At 36.9% G+C, this 22,721-nt stretch overlaps 1 protein-coding gene across 5 annotated transcripts in view; it reads left to right on the top strand.

Annotated features, from left to right (window-relative positions):
• ATE1 (arginyltransferase 1) overlaps positions 1 to 22,243 on the top strand; it is an 87,659-nt gene extending 65,416 nt beyond the window's left edge. For all 5 annotated transcript variants that reach the window (XM_072869839.1, XM_072869842.1, XM_072869840.1 and 2 more), the window contains one exon: positions 19,101 to 22,243. In XM_072869839.1, coding sequence (XP_072725940.1) covers positions 19,101 to 19,279 — 179 coding nt within the window. In that variant the 3' untranslated portion in view covers positions 19,280 to 22,243. The remainder of the gene's footprint in view (positions 1 to 19,100) is intronic.
• The last annotated feature ends 478 nt before the right edge of the window (positions 22,244 to 22,721 follow it).

Raw genomic sequence — 22,721 nt, 5'->3', positions numbered from 1 at the left:
TTTACAGACTATATGTAGTTCAAAATTAACACATATTGCTGCCTTTCCAGTAATTATATTTGTTATTCTGTGCATGAACAAAACCGATCAAATAATTATTCCTCCCTTAGATTCCAGTCGGATGAATGCATAAAGAAAGGAAATTAGAATCAATACAGGAAAGTGAATGGGATGGAGAAGCTTGAAGGCATCAAGTGCATTTGTTAAGAAACAAACTGGCAGATTTAGTTTAACAATCTGTCAGAGAATTTGAATACTACAATGAACAGCAGAAACACCTGAAACAGTTTGAAGTAGATGGGATGTAGATTTTTTACATTCTGTAAAATAGATACTTAGTGATTTGCCAGCATAGAATGGTCAAAAATATTACTGACCAGAACATAATACAGTAATGATACTGTAAACCAATGCAATCAAATGGAAAAAAAATACATGTACTTGCTTTAGCTACTGACACTGTGGGCCGATTGCAGGCCCCAAGGGAGCTCGGTTAGAGAATGCATGGTGTGATGCTTGGGTAGAAAATGGAAAACGGGTTTAACTTTTTTTATTAACTGCAAATTGCAGAATATCTTCTTGAAATTTTCTCTTTCCCCACTGAGTAACAGTTGAGAAAAGTTGTGGCATTATTCAGAGATGTTGGTAATTAAGCTCAAGAGTACCTAACACCATGGTCTGTTTCTAGCCATCAAAATATGGATTTACCTGTCTCTGAGTTTGAGTAGTCTTCACAGCTGCTGCTTTATTTTTCATGGCTGTAGTTTAACAAAATTTTCATTCACTAGCCGGTTAACTGTTGGAAGGGAAGGATGTGGATAAATGAAAGGAATTTGAAGAGATGACCATTTAAGCAGGATTGTGAACTTCTGGAGAAGCTGCTTCAGTTTCTTGCTTTTCCTCATCCTGTGCATGTTCCCATTTGTGCTATGACTTGGTTGCTCAACTGGAATGCTAAGATCATACTACTTCCTAATTCTAAATGTTCTGAAAGGGTAATACTCTAGTTAAAATACTTACAGTAATGAGATGAAATAAGCTTTTAAATCAGTATATCTAGAAATGTTAGTAGCAGAATTATGTTCTGTGTAAGTAGAGAATGTTCTTTAGGCATTGTGCAGGTAGCCTTGCCATGCGGTGGGAAACAGACTGGGGAGCGTGCTTGGATGCTCTTTGGAAAGAGTATCTATCGCCATGGGAAAAGCTCAATGTGTAAGAGATTTGAATGGGCAGCACATCGTGTCTTGATCAGCTGGAATCACCATTAGATTGGTGACAGGAATTTGGAAAAAAATTACAAAGGTAGGAGGAAGAAGGGAAAAGGTTTTGGAGGCCAGTGGTGTTCAAGATACTCTTGTTATTCAGAAATAATAAGTGCATTCATTTAAGCAGAAAAATGACAACTAAACTGCCTTTGAAGCTGTTAACCCCATACAAGCAAAGGGGCATCATCTTCTCGATCCTGTGAAATTCCTGTGGCGTACCACGCATTTGGAAACTGCAGGACATAAAACTTTGCATCATTATCAGCACAGAATATCTCACTCCAGACACTACTGGAACTGTGACTTACGTCCTGTGGTTTAAGGAAATTAAAACATAGCTACGCGTTGAAATGCACTGGACCTGCTGTGAGCTTATAGTCATTTGAGGTTTAAGTAGTTTCTAGCTCTAAGGAAGCTATTTCTCAACAGTAAAATCAGTTTCTTCCTCACTTCTTTTCTCTTTACAATAGTCAGTAATATGAGTTTAATGAAGTTACAGTGAATTTAAAAAAGAGCAATAGGAATGATGGTGTGCTTTATTCCTCTTGAATCAGCTTTCTATAATACTGCCCATAATTATGTCAGTTACGTAGGTCATGATTTATCAGGAGTGGGACTTCCGACGTAGAAACTGAGGGCAATAACCAGGTCCAGTAAACAACTGGGAGAAATAGGGCGACTTGCATTGCTGCCTGGGCAATAAAACAGTCACTGGAAATGGTCATCTTTTAATGTTGCCTGTAATGTCAGAAAATTTGTGAAACATTACCTCACACTAGTTTGTTCATCATGTTTGGCAATTTTGGAACTTCTTTTCCCTCCCTTTAAAAAATTTAAAAATTGACCTAATAAATTTACCGGTTGCAGCTTATGAAAATGCATTATAGAACAGCAGCGAGTGCTACTTCAGGAGAGAGTGCTATGCACTCTGACCTTCCAAGTCTCTGCAATATGAAAAGGATTTCTGAGTATTCATACACACTACGTTGCAGAGCTTCTTCCTATAATCAGATTTATTTTTTCTTTTCTGAAAAAAAAAAAAAGAAAAAGAAAAGAGCTGCTCACAAAAAGTAGCAAAAGTTTTCTAAAGTATCAGAAAATATTAATTGATATTTGCAGAGGCTTTTTGCCTGTTTTGCGTTATGTGGTTGTCCCGAGCTTGAGCATTTTCAAATGGTTTTAAAGTGTATTGTTTTCCATCCCCTTCTCCTCTGACGTCTAATACTTTTGTTAACAGTTGGAGAATGAAGAAGAGAGAACAGACAAACTAAACAAAGTTCTTAACTCTTTATACCACAGAGATAAGTCTAAAGAAGTGTCTAACAGTTAATAACTTAAAAAAGCAATCATAGGAACGATAATAACTTTTTATTGTTTTGGATGGCAAATCGTGGGTGCCTGATGGTTGAAATAGGTCCAACTCTTTACTACTTCTGGCCAGTGTAATGAGATTCAACCTTACTTAACCTCAAAACACTTCAGTCATACAGAGACAACGATGAGGTCTTGTGCCAGCAAACTCTCAAATTTGGTATTTAAATAAACTGCTAGCAGGCTCTTTATGTGCAGTTCCTAACAGGTATTGAAAAACATCAGTTACTTCAGAAACAAAAATTCCATAGCAATGCTCAGACAGCATTCATGGATAAAAGGTCATGTTTGTCAAATATTCTTGCTTTTATGAATTACCAGTTTTGCCTAAATTACTCATGCCTTGGAACAGATTTTTCATTTTTCTTGTCTGTTCAATTTAAAAAATTCAGAAGACCTGGCGTCATCTTATAAATGAGAGACGTTTATTAGGATTCTGATGTGTTTATTATTAAACAGTGGCCAGTCATTTACTTACAAATAAAGGAACAGTTAGTGAGGTAGGGCAGTAATAGAGGCTTTGGATACTGATGCGTTCTGAAAATTGAGATAGTGCTAAACTGCATCTAACAGGCCATTAACCTTTACTTTGTAAGAATGAACCCGATGTGAAATGAAGCTGTAAGTACAGATGGACTTAGGTTGAAGAAAAAAGAAGTTCATTAAAAGATTGCTCTGCAGATAAGCGCTTGTCAGTGACTTTGACAACATATGAAAACTGATGAGCCAAATTCAGTCACATGGTAGTGGCTGCTAAAATATTCCTGGCCGTGGTCTGTCTGTCACACTAGTTAACTACTTCTTCTCAGAACCGGTCTTCAGGGTTTTATTTCGTCGGTACTTTAACTAACAGCTTTGCCCATGGAATAAATGCAGTATGAAAAGAATTATAAATAATTTACTTGGTATCCTGGCAATACTTTTATCCTTCCACTTTCCATTTTTCTGAGACTAACCAACTGATATGTCTTTTTTTTTTCCTAACATCTGTTGAGAATTTCCGTTTGCTGCTCCTGAGAGAATCCTGTGAAAAATGTGTTCATGAAGTAAAATCCTAATGAAAATTACTTTTGGGATGGTAATTAAATTAGTGGGAAACTTCAAATCTCTCTTCCCATCACCACTAGACTGTCAACACCTTTAAGAAGCAACTTCAGATAAAGGCAGATACAATCCCAATCTAAACTGGCGGCTTCAAAGCCTTCATAGTTTTATAGTCTCCTGACTGTGTCACGTCATGTGGGGTGTATGTGTGCCAACCAGGGCGAACAGGGTGCTTTCCCCCAAGTGAAAAAGCTGTCCTTGATCCGAATTGCTAGGCATGGCCCACAGCAACCGCGGTGGTGGAAGCTGCTTCCCACCTTCCTGTGTCCGCTGCTTTGAGCAGAAGCTTTGAGTAGTGCAGATCAAAAAGGACTTTAATGCTGTTTTTTCCTTGACTGATTTGTTTGCTGAAGTTGATAAATTGGCTAAGCTAATACACATCTGTTCAACTTCCCGTATATCTAATAATAGAGTGGAATCAAAATGGAATCGAATGGAATACATTAATTAAAATTCAAGTACTTTCTCCAGTGTTGAAAAATACACGACAAAGGCATACGTAGACCCCGCTGTGTTGGCTTTGTGTGTTCTTGGAGACAAGACACTCTTTGCTCCAGCGAGTATAGTCTAACACAAACCACGGTGGATGCAAATGGGTGGTATAAAGAAACAGAGAAGCTCTTCTGGTTTGTCTGGTCAATTATAGTAATAGACTAAATTATAGTCTATTAATAGACTAAATAGTAACAGACTAAACTGACTAAAGTGTATGGATTTTTTTGTAAACATCACAGTGAAGGAGAGTTTCGAAGAGGGATCTAAGGAAGTACATTAGTTGTTTTTTAGAGTTTATGGAGAAATCGTACGCAGCATGAGAAGTGTAGGAGAAATGAAGAATATGGGGAGGCACGAAGGAGTTTCATTCAAAAACAGATATACTGGTCTGGGATATCAGATCCCATAGTCAGTCCGAGGCAGAACTTGCATTGCTGCCTGTAGGTGCTAGGAATGAAGATGGGGTTGAAACAGACTGTGGAAAGCTTTAGAAGTGAGGTCAGTCTGATGTGATTAGAGTATGGGTAGCTGGTAGAGACATGCATGGAAAGATGGGGAAGTAAATTTTGCAGTAGTGCATATAGGTAGAATGATGAGAAGAAGGGCTTGCCAAGAACAGAAGCAAGCTGTTGAAATAAGTAATGGTAGGTTTAAAACTTGAAAATGTAGATAGATATTTGAAGAGATGAATAGAGATGCTGTTGTTTAGATACACTATGTAGAAAGAAACTAGGTGTGAAAAGCTGAGGAGATTACAAAGCCAAGGTCATGTGCCAGCTGAAATTTGCCAGTGCCTAACAATTCAGCAACCACCTGCCTCATTGTTCTTGGTGCAGACCCGACTTGGCCTCTGCCATCTCCCCACAGTAATAAAGACCTTGCTTCTTTCAGCAGAGGGGTGGAGGTCCTTAGAAGAATTTAGGCTTTAGACTATTTCCAGCTGGTCTGAGCCAAAATGACGATAGGCATTGGAATCAAAAGAAGATAATTTGTCTTTTCTGTGCTTTTCAGTGATCTGCCTGCAGCAACCCAGGAGCTGGTGAGGCTACGTCTGCACAAAAGACAGATGTTGAAATCCAAAAAGTCTTATAAATTGCCTCATGTTCACATACAAGTCTTAACCATCTGAAAAAAAAACCCCAGCCAACACTAAAATCAGTGCCTGAGCTCTCCTTTCCTGGAGTATTAGTCCAGTGATCAGTGCCAGAGTCCTGGGACACTACACATATCTCTGTGGAGGTCAGAATTTGAAGTGAGAGGTCTCACTTCAGGCTCACAAGAATCACTCTGTAAAAAACCCCATTCGATGTATTACCTTACGAACAGAGTTGATACCAGATCACTATTGGTTTTGAGTTACTGAACTAAAGAAAATTACTTAAGATTTCCAGTCTTTTTCTGTAGTAGTCTTGTAACTTTTATTGCAAGTTTTTACCAGATTTTTAAAACTTCTCCATTTTCTTTGCTACATACAAAATGAAAATTTTCACAGCTTTTCAGCATTGTTATTCTGCTGAACACAGTAAGTTAGAATAGTAAAAGGCAAACAACATTCCCAGTATTTAATAACTTCTGAATCCTCTTATTAGTGACTTGATTATGCATCTTAATGCTTCTTGCAAGAAGCTGAGGGTTATTAGTTCCAGTAAATAAAACTTAGAATTCTTACCCAGAAATCTGCAGGCTTGGGCAGTTATATAAAACTGTATTTATTTTAAAAATATATTTGTGTGCATAGTGCTTTCACTAGAAAACTAATCTGTCACAACTATTTCAATAACCTTGATTTCTAGTGCTGTGTTTTTCAAAACAGTTAACTTTATGTACAACTTAGATAGTATTCTTTGCTAATAAAAAGGGCGTATTTAAAACATATTTTACATTTATTGTGTATGTGAACGCAAGGACTTCGTTGATTTTTTTTTCCTTTTTTCCCCTCATCAAGTACAGAGGCTGTTTAAAATATATTTAAAAGGCATCGTGTATTAGCATAATTCTGGTCTTATTCCTCCTCCCTCTCTTAACGGAAAAGCCATGATCACATATTTGTATCCATAAAGTGAACTGCGGTTGCCATTTGGTCACGTCTGATAGTTTAGATCCCTGGCAAAGTGACGTATATGTGTAGTGTTGCATCTTTGAATCTTGTCAGATGGATTAATGCAAAAGACAGTATACGTTAATGTTTATAAGGGTAGTGCGATGCAGATTAATGTTTATAAGGATAAATGCACTGAAGTTCTAGAGAGGATGAAAATGTAGTCGCAAAACTATCACAGATGGAAAACATTAAACAAATTGTTTAGAACTGTGCAATCATCTGATCAGGGAGACATTGCTGGTCTGCTCTAAAACAACTGCTGTTTATAATTTTTTAAAGATACAGTGTTGTGTAATTTGGAAAGTTAGGAAACAGTTCAAATAAATTCTGATAGATCATGAACTAAATTATTCTAAAGAACTAACTTTCCGCTATCTTATCAGAGCTATAGGTAATAAATTTTAATTCTATAACCAAGAAAAAAGACAGAGATATCAATTATTTCTAGCAGCTCCTGTAGAAGAGACACATCTTACAAGTTTGTATCTGTTTCTAATTAAGTTTATAAACACTTGGAATCATCAGAATGCATATGTCTAAATCTGTGATCCTTGAACATACAAGATATTTAAACAATGAAGATAGTGACAATAAGATATAGCCAGGCAAATTTTTCTCCTCACTTTTTAGTATGTTTGGATTAAACTGAAATGACCGGCATGGGGTTTTCGCCTCACGTGCAAAAATATGCTCAAATATTCCAGTGCTTTTGTAATAAAAAGGTAAGGTTATTAACTTAATTTGTGGGTCCTAAACAACTGGCACTGCATAAATTGGCTTGTGGGTTAGAAATTACACTGAACCCTCAGCTCTGCAACAGAGTCTCCCAAAACAATCAATTGCAAAACCAGAAAGGTCTTTAAAATGTGATTTGAAGTACGGTCATAATATGAACTCCATTTTGCGTTGTTCTAGCAAATCTCAAACTTTGCTAAATATTTGTCATTTAAAAGTTTGTATTTATTGGTATTCTAAATATATCTGCTTCTGACATACACGTAGCAGAGTAAACCAGCGCCCCTCAAGAAGCACCATCGTCTGACTTCCAGTGTAGTTCATGAAGCATTTGGCTTGGGCTGCAAAATTCCCAAAAATGTGTTTTAATCCAAAGTGACCATCACAGAGATTGTGTAACCAACAGAAGTATTTTGAAATTAGATAATCTTCTGACAACTTTGCTTGAAAAATAAAGATATCCTGGCGTACTTCTCCTCGCATTGAAGAGATGAATCTTAGATGGTTGTGTGCTCGAGATACTCCTTCACCATTTGAATGTTGTGACATTTGATTCTTTAGCAGAATAATTCTGCTCTTTTTTGTAACTAGACCAGGAGTGAACTCATTAGTTGGTGAAGATTCAGGGGAATGTGGGGAAGGACAAGAGCTGCCAAATCTTGTAGGAATCATTTTCCATACTCAGAAGGTGTTAGAAACACAAGAACAGAAATGAAAAATTAAATAATGTAGGGTAAGTAGAGCGATCATGCAGATTTATTTCATGCCGAGGATAACTAGCATATGGGATTAGTTTCAAAATGTGATAAAAGTTAAAAGCTGTAATTAGGTGCAGATACAGAGCAGCTGTGGAAGTGACACCACAGGCATGTGCCGCGTCCCAGCGCAGCCACACGCTACCAGCCACCACGGCAAAGCTTTTGCCAGGGTCAGACCTTTTGTAACGATCCTCGGTGCCTCAGAACATGTTTACGCTCTGCTCTGGTGACATCATCCCGACTTCTCACATGCAACATAATTGATTCCATGTTTTAATTAATTTAGCCAGTAAATTGATTGCTGTAATCTGATTTATTTAGCTGATAAGCTACTGCCAATTGCTTCAATTTTGCCTATTTCACGGAAACGCTTGCATTTGTAATTCTCAGCTTGACTCTTGTATTTGTTTTTTTTCCTCCTTCTCATATATCAGTCTTAACCAAGACTTTGCTTTGCCCTTCTTTTGGAAAGATCCTCTTAGTGCTTTCTGCCATTTTCACTTCTATACAGTTCAAACATTTTAATAAATAGTATTTCACTCTTTTACTCCTTCAGATTTTTTCCTGTTTCCATCCCATTTTTTGGAGCCGTAACTCCCTAAAGCATAACCCTGTAACTTTTGTCTTTCGTACTATCTTTTATTCCATTGGCTTTACTGTCGTTGTATGCGTGGGGCTCAGTACTGCGTTTTGCTGTTGGCTTGAAATGTCATGTGCTTAAAAGTCCCTGGAACTCTGGTTGAAAGTGGAACTGCCTCCTGGGAGGCCTTCTTGTGAAAGTCTGAAGTCCTCCTTAGTACCCCTTCACTATCAGCTGGCTTGGGGTCAGTCCCATGGGAAGATTTTGCTTCAGAAAAAGAAACAAAGCTGCCAACATTTTTTATTCTTGCGTAAATGTGATGAAAATAAGTATATGGAAATATATGTATAAAATAGACTTTAAAAAAATCCAGAATTGCTAAAATACCCTTTATTTTAATTAATATTTCTCTCTCAGCCACAATTTTTTTTTTAATTCCCTGGAAGCAAGGTTATAATCCAGAGGGTGGCGATGGCCTATTAAAGTTACAAAGTGCATTTTCTTAATTTGTTTGTGCAATGCAAAATGACTCTAAAATATAAAATGAGGCAATAACGCTATTCCTCCACCGTTAGCCCTTGTATAAAGTCTGAAACACTGTTCCATGTCCTAAATGCCAGCTTTGCAATCAGTGGAAGTTGCAGAAATCCAGGTATGGGAAGGACAGTCATGATTTGCTCTCGCACAGGCATGAAGGTCAGTATGTCGTCTTAGGCGCTGTTCGTGCTACAAAACTTAGACTCGTTAGTGTCAATGTAGTTAGAAAATTACTGATTTTAGTGGGGTTGAGTATTTGGCTTCTTGGGTAATTCTTACTGAATTACAAGGTATTTTAGCTACCAGTTGAAATGAAAATGCAGTTTATGCAGTGTTTCTGTTTTTACTTATGCAAAATATGTTCAGGAAGTAGATGGAATAAGCTGTTCTGTTTGAGATGTCAGTGTAGTTACTAGTTTTAAAGTTCTGCTAGAGTAACTGAGGTAAATGAGGTAAGCATTCTGTGTTTGTCTAAGAAAAATATTTATTCATGTTTTTCATGAGAAATGAATGAAATATTTCATTCGTCCCTAATAGGAAGTGTTTGTGGGGCAGTTGCTTTCCATCCCTCATCTTTTCTATTTAAGATGCATCCCTAATTTAGTATTCTCAACCTTTAATTCACAGATTTAATAGCATGTTTAATGTGTCTCTCCCAACAGTAACTGAGTCACTTTTGATGATGTTCTTGAGATGACAGGTACCTTGCTAAACTCTCTGGAAAGATATGTGTGCAGTTTTGATTCCCTATTAGTGAGCAAATTAGAGAGTTGCTTTCATTTGCTGTTTCCAAGGGCTGGTTCGATTTTGACTGTCATTTTCCGTTCTGTCCCTAAAGAGAAATGAGCAGCTCAAAATACTGAATGTTCCTGTGTTGTTCTGAATAACTGCGATACTTTCAGGAACAGAAAAACTCAGCTAACGAAGGCTCTGAGGAGCACTGGGGAGAGGCATCTGTTGCAGGATAAAGCTTGGTCAGTCTCATCAGTGCTGACCCAGAGCAACTAAACCTTCCCAGAACCCAGCGTGATCAGACTCACGCATTAGAAATGCCTGCAGAGCCCAGCAAAAATGAGTTGGGAAATGAATGAGCTTATAAACCTGACCTAGCTAGCGTGGATCTGCAAAACTACCTTGTGCAGTCTGCTGATTGCCTTGGGTCCTGCGGTCGCAGAACCTAGCTTAGGGAGACAGCCTGCAGGGCCGTACACAGAACTAGGGGCTCGCAGTGTTCGTGCATTTAAAACCCAGCCCTGCCTGCTGCGGTTCTGCTTCTGGCCTTTGTATGCATGGTACATTTAAACTGAATGCATAATCGGAAGTTGCCTGGATGACCGAAAAGGGTATTAAAAACAAGAAAAAAGAAAAAACCACAAAAGCCCCCCGGGTATGCAGTTAACATTCTTTATTGGCAATTCACATTCTCATTTCTCGTATCTGAAGTCACCAAGAATAGTGTCAGAGATACAACTTCAGAAGAATTGACTAGTTCATTTTGTCTTCTGGAAGAGCATCTAAAAGCGAAATAGTTATCTTTATCGATGTACCATCTGCTAGATTATATTCCAATTTTTTTGCCTTAGTGTCTTGACTTTGGAGGCAAACTGGATACTGTTTTCAGGTAGGAAGTTGTTCAGTCTCAGTTAACTAACGTTTTCCCAGGTACTACCAATCTTTTTTGTAGTGCGTCCCTGAAAAGCAAGTCCTTGGAGAAATATCATTATCATTTAAATCTTGCCCTTTGGTATCCATTTCTCAGTCACCATATTTCACGGTAATAAATTGAGGTAGGTCAGAATCATTGTATTATAGGACAGCTCCTCATAAATAAACTAGTCATTTTGTACTTATTATTTTATGTGCATCTCTTTCAAATGTGTCCAAAACAGCGGGCCATACTTGGATTTTAGTGTTAGGCAATGTAGGCAAAGGATTGTATTTGCAGGTAAGCAGAAGCCTTTGCAGGTTGCAGTGAATTACAGCTGAAAACGAGAACTGCTATGAATTGCTGTACTCACAGGAAATGTTTTCCATTGGCCCCTATTCATGTTTACTACTAGAATAATAAGAGTCAAAACACAATCAGTTATTGTTTCCGCGTGGCACAGCAGGGTTAGCGGATTTTGAATGCATTTGTCAAGTGATTAGCCTGCTTGCTTCTCAAGATTGAATTGCAAATCATAAACCAGTTGTATGATTTCAGGCACAAAGCCCAAAAGTTTTGCTCGTAAGATGTCTTTAAGGTTTACCCTCATTGTAACGTCCTGTCTTTACCCATCTTAAGGTTCCCTATAAGTTATACTTGTAAAACTGTAATTCTTCCGTCTTCATGTTTTAAGGTTCAGTGATAATATTTTGATAAGGTGCATTTTTCCCCTTAGGAACGTTCTCTTTCTGAACAGTGATTTCAAAAGTTACTGGGTTTTTTCTTGTTAGAGTAACTGCAGAGAGTTGGCTGATTGAGAATATCCTGAGCATTTTACTGTACTTCCTTTGTGACTTGTGCTTTCTGGTTTTAATTAAGAATTCTTTTCATTGACTTTTTTGTTGCTGTTGGTTATGCTTCATTTTAACTGTACACTTATTTTAGTTCAAGTTAGTATTTTTATACCCCAAGGCATACTGGTCTTTAATATTTCTTAATGTATGACGCTAGCATGAAAGAAGCAATATGAGAAAAAACACATTTCAACTCACTGTTTTATATAAATATTACTATTAATGGGTATTCCTTATCTTGTCACTGTGTATTGTCTATTTTGTTTTTGAGGATGACTTCCTATGCTTTGCTGGTGAACAAAAAGAAATAATGCTTTAAATTGAGTAAGAAACAAGCTTAAATTCAAAGGTCAGATACATTAGACTTTTGATTGAGGTGGAAACATTTTCTATTTCCAGTAATTAATATCTCCTATATTTCAGTCATAAAATTTTAAAAGTTAATTTGTTTTTTCCTTTTAAAGTTTCTTTGTTTTAAAATCATTGATCGTTAACTGTGACAAGGTCATGTAAACCAGATGTAGCTTTTCAAAAAAAATTCAACAAGGCTGTAGCGTTTCTCAAATAAATTAACATTGCTGTAGTGTAACCAGCAAGAGACGAGTGCTTCTTTTGATCATTTTCACACCTAGTTTGAAGGCTCGGTTATCATGAAACTTTTTAACTCCTTGTAAATTGAATTTTAAACCTGTTATTTTTCTTTGATTTGGAAAATGTGAACACTGTGTTCATCTTTAAAAACGATGCAAGTCCTCACTACTTCAAAATTGAAAATTAGAAACCGAGAACAACTTGAAACAAACCCGAAACCCAAGCATCCCCTTTGGGCTGTCAGTCTGAAAGTACAGCAGTTGCCGAGTGTTAATCTTTGTACCTTTTTTCCTGTGGATTTAATGTTTAGAGGTAAAAATAGTTTTTTCTGAGATTCCACTTTTAAGCAAAATGTGAGTTATTTATGTGGGAATTTCCTTCCAAAGCTGCTTTCAAAGTGAATCACAGGTTTCAGTTAATGGCACAGTTTCAAATATTTTAAATTTTGAATTAGGACTGGTTCTTTGCCTGTTTCCTTTATTTCTTCCACTGTTTCATCCTGCTATCGAGAAAATAAAATCCAGGTTCTCTGTGTAGCATGGATGCAGAAGCACAAAGGCAAGATGGCAAAATACTTTCTTTGTTCCAGGCGGTTTAAGTAGCATTTAAGGAAACTGAAACTTATGATCAGAAACAGTGTTATTTCACAGGTTAGCAGGAGTGCCATGTTTCTTTTTTGAATTAGAAATGCCAGACCTCAGTAAGGCTTCTTACTAATTCTGAATCCATTCTGTACAGCAAATATAAGAAATATTTTCCTGTGACTAATGTGGGGTGTTTTTAAATTGGCAGTTATCCTTTTTCCTATTTAAAAAAATAAGAAAGTAAATAAATTTGTCACTTATTTTTAATGATTCCTTCACTTACTTTCCTGTAAATGGAAAAATGTACTTTAAAAAAAATGTTAGCTTGCTTGCATCTCTAGGTTATGCCCCTGGCAAATTTAAAAATGTCATGTTTGTGAGGAGTATATTCAAGGGGATGAGGGAAGAGGTACCATTGACTCGGCATCCATCACACATGGCTCTGAAGAAGAGCAGTACAGAACGCTGCCGCTGCAGGCTGTCTTTCCAAATCAGTATTGATCAAAACCAGCTTGACCCAGATCAGCCACCACCGAAAAGCTGGTTTAGTAATAGTTTGCTACAAAAACCTTTGAACCATCACCCTTTTTCAATGCGATGTTGGCTCCAAGCCTGCGTAGAGTTGCAGCCGGCGGTTGCAGAGCTTGCTCTCCGCTCTCTGAGTCTCAGTTGTACGGCTTTGCACGTGCTTACCCGGCTTTCTGACCAGATGTAGCTGTTTTTCACTTCAGCTTATATTAGGTAGTAATAATAAAGATTAATGCACTTGGAGAATAAAAATATTTTGATATTGGCTTCCCAAAATAATTTTATAAAAATGCTAATCAATTCCTATGCTGTAAGAAAAAAAAATCAGAACATGAAACTTTGAATTTCTATGTAAATGCACACTGATGCCCATTTTGCTATTGCTGTGAGTAAAAATGGTAAAATAATTCCTCCTTATTTTATGTTGCTATTTCAGCAGGAATGCATATCAGCATTTGAAACCCATGTTTTGGTTTCGGGAGGCAGCTTGCAGTTTTGGGGGGAAGTTGGTTTGGTTTGTGCAAAGAAATAAAAACTGAGTTGTACAGGAGTATGTCAGGCTGCCTGCTCTTCACATTCCTCCTAGTCCCTGGAGTATAAAAGTATTCCTGGGGCTGATTGCTGGATGAGGCTGCCTTTGAAGACCACTGCTGTTACCTTTAGCTTATTACTCAGTGTCGCTCAGCAATGTTGACTATCCTTTTGACGGAAGGCTGTGTGTGTAGCTGGGCCAAGAAATCAAACCAATATCTGCCTGACATCTGCCAAGACAAGTTATATAGAGGGTCTTTAGATCACTTGTACTTTTTACTTTGTTTTTTACCAATACTTAGCGACATATCTGATATGCTTTGTTGTTTTCAGAAAAGAAATCCTCCACGTATGAATTGCATTTAGTAGTGATATGGGGGTGGGAACAAAGAATTTTAACACCTCTTTGCAATCTTTGCAATTTTTTTATGGGATCACGGTGGCAAGGTTGAATTATTTATGAAATCTCTCCTATATTCAAATTTCAGTAGATGAGTGCTATATAAATAACTTGCTCTTTTAGGACTATAGGGGAGAAGAGAAGGAAGTGACAATTAACTTATGCAACAAGAATTCAGATTTATTTTTTTTTGCTTTGAGATTTACAGGGTGATATTTCTGTAAAGAAAGACAGTTGGCATCCGCAGTTGCTCAGTTCCCTAAAATGACAGGTACTTTCAATCTACAAAATTGATTTTTCTGAAGTTTAGGGTTTTTATGTACGTACCATCCAAACTATATTGATACATGTAACTGAATTACGGAGTTAAATCTTGTATGTTTTATATGTGAAGTGACAGTGCCTCTTCTGTAGATTACAATTAATCAACAGCTCCATGAGAGGATAATCTTCACAGATACAAAGGCAAAGTCCCAAGAATTCAACTGGACATTAGTAGTACTGTACCTCCTTATAGTACTGTTGCTCATTTATAACAAACTATAACATAATAGAACTGCTTCCACCAAATCCAGTCATTTTGAATGATAAAGATGAAGTGGTTCCAGAGGTGTCAGGAGAGAATGCACAGAAATAGATAACTTGTAAAAAATTGTAAAAAACCATAAAATTATGTATCAGGACTCAGTGACACTCACTTAAATGAATAAAATGTTGAGTTACGGGAGGATGGTTTCTACAATATCCTTAAGAAGCAACTTACCACGTGAGCTGTGTGGCACAGTCTTTGAAACCGTGGCGTACAAGGTCTGGTCTTAGTCATATGGGGCTGGTCTGGGGTGATGGCTAAAGAAGCAAGCCTTAGAAAATTAACTGGCTATAAATTATAACTTGGTGAGGCATCCGACAATTATGCACTTACAAAAGGAATTTTGTCTTCAAACCCATGATTTTATCTGGTTTGAGATTTCTGTGAATTAACACACCATCTACTTGTGAGGAGAAGCAGAGGTTAGTGGGAGACTCAGGAGGTATAAAATGAGAAAGTGTGAGGAGGAAAAAATAAGCTTTTTTTAGCTTTTTAATGGTAACAATATTGCATTGAGTACTTACAATAATGATCAAAGTTGCCCTAACATATTTTTCTACTATCTGATCAGTCTGGGTCCTTCCAGAAATAGAAGTCACTAACTGAAATTGCTTTAATAAAGCACGGAAATAATACTTATTGATAGTGATGTTTTTCTTATTTTCAACAAGTAATTTCATTTAATAGAGTATATGATCTCATTTTGAACTGGAATTGCTCCCAATTGCTGTATCCCAGCATCAGTCACACAGAGAAGGGGTGTTAGAAGTCAGTTGGCATCTTCTTAAATATAAAGCAAACTCATGTGCCACTCAGCAAAAGCAGATATTTAATTTTTCTTTTTTGGGGGGTAATTTCTTTTTTAAACAATACCGTAGCTCAATCTGTTTTTATTTTCTATTAAATTATCTTGAAGCCATTCTGCTTAGGTTTAAATCATGAGTAAAGGGAGTACTTTCCTGAATTCATATGATGTTGCCTCCAGAGCAGTAGCAATTGAAAGGTGGCTGAATTTTAACTTAGGGATTTGTTATTACGGTGACACGAGTTCCTATTCACCTTCTCTAAAAGCTTAACTATGTACCTGAGATTATTTTGCTGATACTTAACATTTCAGTAAAAGGTTTATTTTTCAGATGGAGTTTAAATTATATATATTTAAGTGCATTTACAGAAGGTTATTTTTACCATTAAAGTTTTTATTTTGGAGGGATTCAATGGAAAAATGTTCACTAAAACAGGTAATCTTTGTAAAGACGTTTTGGAATTTTTACAGACTATTATTTTTCTGCCTTTCAAACCTTATTTGAAAAATCTGGAATCAACCTTAATGTGTAGAAGAAATATAAATACAGTCAATCAAATGTAAGTTTGTAAAACCAAACATATCTGGGTTAAAACTTTTCCTGATGATAAACTCATTACCAAGTCTTTATATATGTAGTTTATACTGTCTGTGTTAAGCTTAAAACATGTCTGAAGTATTCATATTACAGTGATTTTTTTCGAGATATTGGTATTTTCGGGATTGCTCTGGGAGAGCCTTCTGCTGCCCGAGGGTTGCGTTATAAACCTGTGCCACAGTCCAGGAAAGGACTGGTCTACAGCATGGTTTGGCAAGCCTTACTTCTCCCCAGAAAACACTTGGCTGCAGTGCTTAACTAATTTGCTAGAAGCCTCGTCATAACTGTTTCATATAGCTGCACAGCTAGAGCTAGCATGGGCCTGATTGCAAGAGGGAGAATGCACCGACTGCGCTTGATGTAATGAGTAAAAGTGGAGTAAGGGTATAAATGCTGAGCAACAAGAACAGAGTTCAACTGAGCCAGTAAGGCTACAGTGAAACTGAAGGTACAGTAGCTTTAGTTACTGTAAGAAAATTGAATTTGGGGCCAGGAACACTACAAGCCAAAAGATGAACTCATCCAGAGTATCGGGCTTCAGTATTACTTGAAAGCAATGAGGATCGAACAGCGAGTAGTGAACGGCTTTGAAAGTGCTTTTGGCATGAGGCTATGAAGGCTAGGCTTGGCGTAAATCCATTTCAGGACACAAACTTACAGTCAGCCTAGAGGTGCAGTAAATATAAACTTTCCAATTTAAGAAGTTAAAATAACTTTACACTTGTGTCACCTCCAGAAGCTAAACTTGCAAATTTTTCCTTGGTGAACTTTCAGAAATGAGGAGGATGTAATAGAAGAGGCAGTAGGACTGGTAATAAAAACAACCTATTGGGATATCAGAAAGGTGTTGGCCACACATCAAAAACCTAATGGATTTCAAAGAGGGAGAGAAGGCCATAAAGTGTTTTTGACTTGGGTGTTTATCTAAAGCCATTGCCAACAATAATTAGTGGAGAATGCAATCTTAGCAAGTACTATTCAGATTTTCTTCCTCCAAACCACGTTTTCCTAGTTAAGTCTCAAGAAATACATTGTGCTTTCATGTTAGGAATCAAAACATAGATAAAAGTGAAGTCATTCTAAACTTTGTAAAGCAAGCTTCGTTAGGTTTCACATACTAAATTCAGGCAATCAGCAGAAAAATGTTTATAAGGCATTTCTGTGGATGAATAAGGGCAGGGTCTTAAGAACGTCTTGCAAAGAAAAGCATTTAATGACCTCTGTTGTCTTTAATAAAGCATAAAGAATATTAATCTTTTCTATAGTAAGGGCTACATTTGAATAGAGATCTGTCTCAAAGATTTTTTCAGGTTCTTCCAGACAAGTTGCTTGGCTTACCTGTGGCAAGCCTAGTGAGCTTCAGGTATGTGAAAAGAAAAAGTAAGACAGGACTTGGTGACCGGTTTGCTTCCCTGAGCTGGTGTCATGTCCTCTGCACTTTGGATCTGTTGCCATTTGTGAAACTTGCTGAGAAAGTTCTACCTCTGTTTATTCTCTTATTAAAAAAAAATACTTTTGCCCGTGAAGTAGTTATTTGAATTACCTGGTTTTCCACAGCAGTTGGTTTGATTTTGAGTCAACCGATGATCAGCAGAAGGCTTCGTTGTAGGTGTTGTAAGCAGGGAATGGTGTAGAGTGGATACTATTCAGATCCTGTTCAAGGAGCCTTAAATGTCCTAACCTAAATGAGGCAAGTACATGAACATATAAAATAGTTTCAGTGGGGGCAGATCGATGCAGTACTTAAAGCTAAGCGATTATACTTACCTGTGCTGTCTCTTCAGTCAGAATAATGTCCTGATGTCGAAAAAAGATTGAGTCTTTGCATAGTTATTTCCCCAGATGCTGACCTCCTCGTAAGCATCTCTGTTACTATTTGAATTTATATGGTTCTATTCTGAAACTCGTATTTCAGCTTCTGTGTTTAAGTTGACTCTTACATTGGTGGCTTTTTAAACCTGAAGCTCAGAAAACTCCAAGATTTCTTTTACTGATATTTTATAAGAATTTTACTAATTTATCTTGCAATGGCCTTAGGTGTGTGGCATGTTATCTCGCTTTCTTTAGAGCGTTTTCTAGCACTGTAGGGCCAATTTTTCTGACACGCAGCTGCTATATAACATTATTATTCAGCAATAGTAGCATCAATTGTATTCATAAAAATAAGGAAATTTTAACTTGTTCAATGATGCTCTTATGTGTATGATTCTGGTTAAATTAAGTCACAAGGGGTCCGTAGGTGAGGCTAATAAGATTCAGCTATGGCATGTGTATCTTCGAAAGCTTGAGGAATCATGTCGTGCCCACCTAGCTAGCGCTTGCACTGCTAACTCTGTCTGTCGGTCTGCAGAGCTCGAGGATCAGACTTGAAGTAAGGACATGTGTTTAACTTCATTCTACTAGAGAAACTCAGAAACCAGCATAAATGAAGAAAAAAAGATAAAAGATGGGGGCTGGAGGGCCAGGGAGTTTCACCTGGAAGGTAGTTTATTGCCTGATGCTTACCTAAGGCAAACAGTGTGGAGGCTTCTTGCTGGTTTTAATACACTGTTCACAATTAGGGAAAGGGAGTGCTCTGCGCTGGTGGATTTTGCAAGTGGTGTAGTAATTAAGTGCAATATGGCAATAACAGCAAGTCTCTTCTGGTCGGTTGTGTTTGAAAGTATTTCCCAGATAGAGTTTCACTTCTGGCAGTGGGCTCCAGCGAGCATTAAATGAACGTGAATTTTAAAATACAGCCGTAGAGGTATTTTCAGAAATGCTATATATCACCATTAGAAATGTGTGATGCATGATTTATTTTTTCACACACCACGAACACACTTACTTTGCAGGCTAGGTTTTGTTTTCAAGCATGATTCAAGAAGACTGCTCTGTAGCTCAGCTCTGCTTTCATCTGCTGTTCATCTGCAGATTAGTTTTATTACTTCATACAGCTTTCATTATGCATATTGAAGTTAGTTGCATAAATTAAGATCATATGGACAATATACATGACTAATTTTTGTGTTCTCGGATTCTCTTTGCAGTTGATGAAGGTCGTATTAAGGAACTGGGCAGAGTGAGAGTACTTCACAAGAGAACCGTGATGCCTTACAGTATGTATAAGAAAAGAAGGAAGGGGCCAAGCGACGAAGCCAGTGTTCAGCAATATGCAAGTTTGGTTGGACAGACCTGTTCAGAAAGGATGTTGTTGTTTAGAAGTTGAAAAATCATTAAATGGCATTTCGATGGCGCTACATTTTATTGCACTGCCACTGGATGATATGTACTATAGTTGTGTGTTGGTATGCCTACTCAAATAGCAGTATGAAATACAGGTATATATCTAGGCTTGTGTGAATACATGGTACTGTGTTTAAAGGCCAACTCCAATAAAACTTACAATACAGCAAGGCTTTAGCAATATAAGTTTAGAAAAACATGCTTGCCATATGTTTTAATTAAGTAGTTCTAGCCTTTCTATGCATTTTGAATAATTCTAAGTATCTAAGCAAAATTAAAAGCAGGTGTCTTTTTGTAGAGACAAAGGTTGACTAAATCTAGATTAACAATAATTAAATTACAAATGTTTTCAAATAGCACCTTGGATATCTGTCGTTAAAAATTGCCGTGAAATTTATGCTCGCATTCGTATGCTCCTAAACTCTTGCAAGAGAATTGAAATGTGCTGTTACTTTCTAACGTGAAATCTGGCATGGTTTAATTTTATTTCAACAGTATATTTAAAAATAGGAAGAAATTATTTTCACTGCACATTCTTCCTTTGTTTAAAGCAGTAGGTGAGTGTCTGAGGTCCTAGTGAATGTAGGAGTTCATAGTAGCTTCTCAGTGGCAGGGGATGCAGTGCTTTGGAAAACTTTCCCCTTTAGAGATGAAACAGAATAGTTGCACTATAAACATACCAAAGATATGCAGCCAAGTGGCATAGTGGTTTTTTGGTATAAGCCTTATCCTTTGTCTAAAAAGAGTGGATATTTTAACGCACATCACTAATGTGAAATAGCGCTTGGAAGGTTTTCCTATAGCTCTTCAGTGCACATTTCAGAACTATGCTAAAAAAAAAGACGTGAGGTACCACTGCTGGGTTTTGTTGCAATTTTTTTCTGCAGAAGTGTATGGGAAGACTTAAATATCCTATTCCTGCATTTTTACTGACTGTTTTGTGTATGATGCAGCAGCTCACAGGTTAACATCTTTAATAACATTTTACTAAATACTTCTGGTGGAAACACAGGAAGTTGTGATGCTTTATGAAAGCACTTTATTATCTGATATGTGAACATTGTCATTAGTAGTCTGTGTCTCTATCAAGTCATACAAGTTACAGGAATTCTGGGAAATAACACTGCTGTATATAATTCAGTAATGTATTACAACATCGTAACAATACCAATGCATTTGTGTTTCTTATCTTCTTGGCTAACAGGAGCTAGTATTTACCTTGAATCAACTTGAAGTTTCTTGTTAACCTTCGAAGAAAGATTCTTATTCAAGAATATATGTGTAGGTGTTTTTCCCCAGAAAGGAACCAAATTCAATTTTACCCTCTGAGGGTTACATCTCCTATCATTCATGGGCTTTGACTGAATTTTAAACACTTGGCCAATATTATTAATCGTTGATTTTTATGTGGAACAGACGTAAGAATTTTGGGATTTAAGTGCATTGCAGATTTAACTTTTTTTTTTCTGTATCTGTTTGATCGTTGTAACATTATTGATATAGAGTACAGCTTCAACAGTAATTTTGTGTTTTATTAATTGGGATGTATTGTATTGACCTACTCCCAGTCTGCAACAAAATTGATTATTTCTGTCAGCGTTATATCTGGTATGTGTTTATCTGTTGCCTGGTACCAAGAAGTCTCTGTATACTCTATAATCTAGTTTGTCCATGTCTTATCTAAACCTATTGCCACGGGAGAACCACTAAATGTTACTTATGAACATTATTATAAAGAGTTCCATTCTGTAGAGAAAATACTCTTGCCACTCAGTGAAATGTCAAGTAGTATAACATTTTCTGCCTACACAATGTGTTGCAAAGCGGTGATGCCCATATGGCTTAAAACCAAAATAAATGAGAAAACCTTTTTATATGATACAAAATCAGTTAATGGGCACAGAGGAATTCCAGTATGACTTGCAAAAATCTTAAAGATTACCAAAACCATTTAACAATGGCCTCGCTGTGCTCCTGGAGAAGTTAAAAGTTTCCGTTAAATTGCAAGGGAGCAGACAACGTCACCACTGAGAGTTCTTGAAGAGCTCCATCTTTTTGTGCCCACTATTTGTTACTGATATGCCTTCTAGATATGTATTAGACTTTTATCTGATGCTCTGTTTCTCTTGGGGAGCTTTTAAGGACTGCAGTTCAAGAAAAGTGAGATAAGTATAAAACTGAAAATTGAGTACAGCTTGAAGTTGTTGTTAGTGACCACTGAAGGTAAATGACCATTTCCTGTGAATTCTGAAACGGTGCTTTCACTTTCTGACCTCCACTGGAACTGCAGCCCCACGGCGTGCTAGGCTTCTGACTCTTACTGAACTCAAATACATATATATCAAAAAAAAAGTCACAATTGAGATTAATTCAAAAATTGAGTTCATCTGATGCAGTATGCTGAGGTCTGACTCATTTCTTCAGTGTTATTTTAGAAGGAAATTGGTGCAGTATTTTTCAGGACTGATACCTCTATCCCTGTTTTAGAAGTGGAATAGAGTCTGAGGATGAAGTTCTGTAAATTTTGCCATTGACTTCAGTGGAGCTGAAAATTCACCACTATTACAATTTTATTTAATAAGACGTTCTCATTGAGAGTTACTGAATTTAGAGATATTTAATTTAGTACAAACTATTTTATAAGAGTTTTTTTAGTGTAGTTAGTTTGTGAGAGTTAATCCGTAAAGTAAGGTTGCCTCGTTCTATCGTCTGTTGATAAATGGGCATAAAATGGTGGTAAGAAAATGCAGAGCTGTGACCAGTGCTAAAAAATACTGTTGTTTGTTTTAATTGGAAATAAATGGGGAGCTTACTCGTTTCCAGCATCAACACGTTTCAGTAAATGCAAAAGAACCTGCATGTTGAGTTTGTAATTGCTTTTCAGCAGCCCTGTTTGACTTGTAAGTATAGAAAATAAAGTTATTTCTAGTCTCTGTGAATTATTATAAGTAAGTAATAGCTCCGAGTGTGACTTCTGTCTTACTTTATAGGAATTCATTATCTTGGAGGTTAACTAAGTGTCCAGTGAACAGCAAAATCAGGGAAGTCAAAGAGTAGCAGTGATGAGAAGGGATACCTATCAGTTCAAAACACATGACCTAATTTAGAACTAAATTTTAGTTCTAGCTAGACAGATTAATGAAGAGTTTATGCTTTGAAAAAGAATTTATAATTCTTTTGTGAATAGAATAAAATAAAGAGGCTTTTCACAAATGGAGACTAGATAGGACTAGCTATTTATTTTAGTTAGGCTATACCATTTCTAGTTGGTTGGAAAAAATACCTTTCTCTGAAGTAAGCAGCCAAACAAGCAACACAGAAATCTGGGTTATGTGCACAAAGATAACCAAACACGGATTCGTTTTCCTGCTGAATAAGGCAGATTTTCAGCTAATTCTGGATTCCTGATGAGACACTTGTCAAAG

This window comes from Ciconia boyciana, chromosome 8, assembly GCF_034638445.1.
Source record: "Ciconia boyciana chromosome 8, ASM3463844v1, whole genome shotgun sequence".
Taxonomy (NCBI): Eukaryota; Metazoa; Chordata; class Aves; order Ciconiiformes; family Ciconiidae; genus Ciconia; species Ciconia boyciana.
Note: the sequence above shows the minus strand (reverse complement) of the source record. Positions and strands in the feature narration are given on the sequence as shown.